Source organism: Nicotiana attenuata, unplaced genomic scaffold (genome assembly GCF_001879085.1).
Source record: "Nicotiana attenuata strain UT unplaced genomic scaffold, NIATTr2, whole genome shotgun sequence".
Classification (NCBI taxonomy): domain Eukaryota; kingdom Viridiplantae; phylum Streptophyta; class Magnoliopsida; order Solanales; family Solanaceae; genus Nicotiana; species Nicotiana attenuata.
The window spans coordinates 152,796-158,419 of record NW_017671662.1 but is presented as its reverse complement, the minus strand read 5'-3'; the positions used below and the strand labels follow the sequence as shown (position 1 = coordinate 158,419).

The 5,624-nt window shown below is 36.6% G+C and overlaps 1 protein-coding gene across 2 annotated transcripts; it reads left to right on the top strand.

Moving 5' to 3' along the window:
* Positions 1-2,473: 2,473 nt before the first annotated feature.
* LOC109209558 (dnaJ protein homolog) lies at positions 2,474-5,605 on the top strand. 2 transcript variants are annotated; one of them, XM_019372854.1, is made up of 7 exons: positions 2,474-2,584; positions 2,714-2,901; positions 3,575-3,743; positions 3,835-3,976; positions 4,119-4,395; positions 4,480-4,678; positions 5,032-5,605. In XM_019372854.1, the coding sequence occupies exons 2-7, from the start codon at positions 2,752-2,754 to the stop codon at positions 5,349-5,351; spliced, it is 1,257 nt and encodes a 418-aa protein (XP_019228399.1). In that variant the 5' UTR covers positions 2,474-2,584; positions 2,714-2,751; the 3' UTR covers positions 5,352-5,605. The 2 variants fall into 2 exon arrangements, with proteins under 2 accessions (XP_019228399.1, XP_019228400.1); XM_019372855.1 differs by having other exon boundaries at positions 2,489-2,584; positions 2,688-2,901.
* Positions 5,606-5,624: the final 19 nt, after the last annotated feature.

Below are 5,624 nucleotides of genomic sequence, written 5' to 3'. Positions count from 1 at the left end.
AAAAATATATATATATATATATATATATATATATATATATATATATATATAATATGTGTATGTTATATGTATATAATACACACACACACACACACACATATATATATATATATATATATATATATATATATATATATATATATATATATATTTGGTCGGCTGGTTAATTTAAGGGATAATTTCACATAAATACAACTCACACACTTGACTTGCAACATAATAGCCTAGATACCACTTTGCAAATCTATAGCCCAAAAAATAATAGGCTAATTTCCGAAAGACAGCTTATTTTGCTCCCTCTGTATACAACCAGTTGTTTTCATTCTGTTGATTTCCTTTGATTATTAAGCATTTGATAAAAAAATGCAAATCAGCCACAACGCAACTCAAAAATCATTCAAACACTTTTATGTGCAATTGCTGAAGCAATCCAACAGGATAAAAGAAAAATAAAAACTTTGCTAAATGAATTGTAGAATCCCTCCAACACTCATACAACACATTACACGAAAAAGAAGAAGAGAAGGAAGTGTCAAACTTCTGTAGAGGCCTCTTACACACTAACAATGTATATACATCCTTATAAATTGAAAAAATATATAATTATACAATATTATACACAAATATACACATTTATACACAATTATACAATACTGTATAACTTGTATAAACATGTATAATAGTGTATAAGAGGTGTTTGTATATCCATATACACAATTATACACTAGTATACAGTGTTGATACAAACTGCTACATAGTTATGATTTTTATCCAAACCCAATTTCAGATTCGAGACTTCAAGGTCATAATAATAATGACCAGAACTCCAAACTTCAAAATCTTCCAACATTAGTGGTTATTTTTTGGTGCAAATCAAGTTTGAGAGCTATTTATTTTTAGATCTGTGTGTATTTTCATGTTTCTTTCAAAATCTTCAATATATTTCTGCTTGCCACTATGGACGACGGAGTAGGAGCCCGAGCCTTCTTTGAGCCATTAATGGCAGAACTGCGTGGGGGGCTAGAGGAGGGGGAATAACGGGGGCTAGGTTAAGAGAGGATGAGGGATCTATGTGGGTTAGAAAGAAAGAAGTGAGAGGCGGTGAGAGAGAAGAGAATGAAGAAAGAAGAAAATAATAAAAACCCTAAAAGTATGTCTATAATAGTGGGCTAAAGGCTGAAAAATTCCTTTCAAGTTATGTACAACATGGGCTAAATAGGGTAAGAGCTTTAAAAATGGGCCATTTTCGGTTGGGCTGTTAGGCCAAGTGACATAGGCTGTAATTCTTTCTTAATTTTATATTTTTCTCTTAAAATAGGAATGACCCAACCCAGCCTGACCAATACCCATATACGTAAGTTAAAATAATATTAAAAAGAACTCTTCACCCATAAAAAATTTAATTCGGAATGCATGAGATTCTAATAAAAAAATAAAGAAATGAAAGGTATAATTAGAGAGCACTTGAAATAAAAATGCTATCAATTTGAATAAAACTTTTGAAAAGAAAAATAAAAGACAGCAGTATCATCTTTTGACGGATTTACTATTAACTTTTAATATTATTTTAATTTCTATATATGAGTATTGGGTGGCCAGGCCGGGTTGAGTCATTCCTATTTTAATTGAATTGTTATTTATTAGACTGAAATAAAAAATAAAAAACCACAAAATAAGAAAATACTACTAAAAAATTATATTTTTCGTTCACTATAATTTTTGTGTGAGTTAGTAAAAGTTTTATGATTTTTGTGTGAGAAAACATAGTTATGTGACTTTGATGAAAAAAAAAGTCATAGTTATATGATTTTTGTGTGAGAAAACAAAGTCATATGACTTTGGTGAAAAAAAATCATAGTTATATGACCATTTGTGAAATTTACCCCGCTCAAACGCTAGCCTATGTGTTGCAACTGCAATTGCTAGGGACTCCAAGTGTAGCGGCAGTGGTTGAGTGAAGGGGGAGGTGGTAGTGAAAAAAGAATAAGATGGAAGGGAGAAGGTGGGCCTGGCCAGTGACGTGGCATGCCAAGTGGCATCTACCTCATTGACATGTCAGGCCACATGTAATATTACTCACCATAATGGAGGGTTCTAACGGTGGAGGGATATTTTTGCACTAATTATGTAACATCGGGGTACTTGTGGACCGAAAATATAATGGAGGATATAAATTATCCTTTTCACATAGTAGAAAGCTATTTTTGACCCTTTTCCCTAGAATTAATTACGTGGCATTGTTAATTGAGGGGGTCCCTCGCCAGAGTGGACATCCGCTAGGGTTAAGGGTATTTTTGTTTAACGGTAAAGATGTATGATAGTACAATTAGGATAAACGTGGACAATTTACTAAAGTAAATGGACAAATTTGATTTTTTCCCTTAAAACAAAGTCTAATTTTTGAAATTAGGAGATTCTAGAATGTTCTAACTCCCAAGGAATCAAGGCCGTTCAATTCCCTAGCTCCAATAAAACCACGGATCCCACACACGAAGCTACTCCTCTTACTCTTTTTCTCCATTCCCCCGACTCACCTGAAAGTCAAGACGCCCCCTCCGTCCTTTCTCGCCACTACTTTCCATCGGTACGTACTCATCGATCGATGATTATAACATTAATTGATTAATTGATTTTATAGTTTGATTTTATTTCGTAATTTGTAATGAATTTTGACGTTAATTTTGTAGATCTATTCGTGTTTTTGGTTTTGTAGATCAAATTTTGACTTAGTAAAAGCGATCGAAGAAGAAGATGTTTGGAAGGGCACCGAAGAAGAGCGATAATACAAAGTATTATGAGATCTTAGGAGTTCCGAAGAGTGCTTCTCAGGATGATCTCAAAAAGGCTTATCGTAAAGCCGCCATTAAAAACCATCCCGACAAGGGAGGTGATCCTGAAAAGGTAATTTTACTGTTTCTGTTCTAGGGTTTCTATTTATTGGTTACCTATTTCAGCAATTGCTTCTACCTTTGTGTACAGATTGGTGTATGAATTGATTTAGATCTGTAATCTGTCAATTTTTATTCGTTATATTATTTGTACTTAGTTGACGTAGATCAACTTGATAATGTTTAGTGGTTGTGTAATTATACCCTCAGATTTATCTGAACTATAATAGACGTATTGCGCTTAATATGACATATTTTTTTAGGTGTAATAGTTTTTGATTAATTGCCGTGTCTAAGGGTGTGACCTAGTGGTCAATGCGGTGGAATGGAAACCATGAGGTTTGAGGTTCAAATCCCAGCGGTAGGCAAAAATATTTGGTGGTTTCTTCCGCTGGTTGGAGGTAACAGGTACCCCTGGAAATTAGTCTAGGTTGGCTCAAGCTGGCCCGATCACTACGATTATTAAAAAATTAATTTGTGATTAATTGGGCTGCATGCCTTTTAAATTAGCCACAATGTGTGTGTTTTGTTACATTGTCAACTGCAATTACTGTTTTGTTTTGACTATATTTTGTATGTAGCCGAGATATCTCGGTGAATCAGTTTCGTCCTTTGGTTCTCTTGCCTGAGCTTATTAGGTTCTTATTGTTAGTTGATGAATTATTTGGGTTCTTTGATTCTTTCAGTTTAAAGAGCTTGCCCAAGCTTATGAGGTTTTAAGTGACCCGGAGAAGCGTGAGATATATGATCAGTATGGTGAGGACGCTCTCAAGGAAGGAATGGGTGGTGGAGGTGGTGGACACGACCCATTTGACATATTCCAATCATTCTTTGGCGGGGGAAGTCCCTTTGGTGGTATGTTTGCTGCATATGTTGAAGTTGAATTTACTTTTTTATGTTTTCACGTTTGTGCAATTAGTTTGTCTTAAATTTTTCTGATGTTCAGGTGGTGGAAGCAGCAGAGGTAGAAGACAAAGAAGAGGAGAGGATGTTGTCCACCCTCTCAAGGTTTCGTTGGAGGATGTTTACAATGGGACGTCAAAGAAGCTTTCACTATCTCGCAATGTATTGTGCGCAAAGTGCAAGGGGTGAGTGTATAGCTTGATTAGTTATATTTCAACTTCATTTTTCATTTATTTATGTAGTCATTGTAGTGTGTGTCAGGGGTGAGTATTTTTCACTATGTAACGATTTCTTTCATTCATGATGGTGCTATATTGTCATTTCCAGTAAAGGGTCTAAGTCAGGTGCTTCAATGAAGTGTTCTGGCTGTCAAGGGTCTGGGATGAAAGTTTCTATTAGACAGCTTGGTCCATCCATGATCCAGCAGATGCAGCACCCTTGCAATGAGTGTAAGGGTACTGGTGAGACAATTAATGACAAAGATAGGTGCCCACAGTGTAAGGGAGAGAAGGTTGTGCAGGAGAAGAAGGTGTTGGAAGTTCACGTGGAGAAGGGTATGCAGAATGGGCAGAAGATAACATTCCCAGGCGAGGCAGACGAAGCAGTAAGAAATGCAGTCACATTTTTGAAATAATTTGCTTATAATAACTGAATCTTGACATGATTTCCTTGATTTGTGCTTTTGCAGCCGGAAACTATTACTGGAGACATAGTTTTCATCTTGCAACAGAAGGAACATCCTAAGTTCAAGCGAAAGGGAGATGATCTTTTTGTTGAGCACACATTGACCTTGACTGAGGCCCTATGTGGTTTCCAGTTCATCTTGACTCACCTAGACAACAGACAGCTGCTGATCAAGTCCCAACCTGGCGAAGTTGTCAAGCCTGGTAGGCCCGATAACCCCTAATGACTGTCAAAAAAATCATGTGTAATGCACTTGGAGTTTCCCATAATAGGCTGCTTCATCAGTTAATCCCCTCAAATATTTGCTGAGGGTGGTAATGGCAAATATAGGAACCTTTTCTTCTCAGGTTCTTATGCAACTATTTAGATTCATGTTGTCATGTTTATTTAAGCCTTTCTCTCATTCTCTGCACACGTGTGCATGTGTGTGTTTATGCTCTGTCTGTCTCCTGCCCTTGGCTAAATTTGGTTGTGGTTCACTTTTTGATTTCTGATGGATAGGCTGTGGTTCTGAAAATATCTTGTGGATACTGATCACAATTTTTATTGGTTGCAGATCAGTTTAAGGCTATCAACGATGAAGGAATGCCAATGTACCAAAGGCCTTTTATGAGAGGGAAACTGTACATTCATTTCACTGTTGATTTCCCCGAGTCATTAACCCCAGAGCAGTGCAAGAACCTTGAAGCGGTGCTGCCGCCAAAACCCAAATTGGAAGTGTCTGAAATGGAATTGGATGAATGTGAGGAGACTACTTTGCATGATGTGAACATCGAGGAGGAGATGCGAAGGAAGCAGCAAGCAGCCCAAGAGGCATACGATGAGGATGATGATATGCCTGGAGGTGCACAGAGAGTCCAATGTGCACAACAGTAATTCGGTATGCTTCAAGAAATTAACAGGGCCTACTCTCCCCTGGTAAAAACCATGACATTGTCAGGAATATTGCTTATCTGTGGTAGGAGGTAGATTACTAGTAAAGGAGTTGGGAACTTTATTATGCAAACTAACACTATAAGCAGAATTTTACTGCTTGACAATTGCAAGTGTGTTTACATGTTTTCGCAATTTGTTAGTTGTTTTATTCAATCGAACACCTAGCATCTTATAATTACTTCTATCCTTTTTAATTTCAAGTCCGAATGTGAA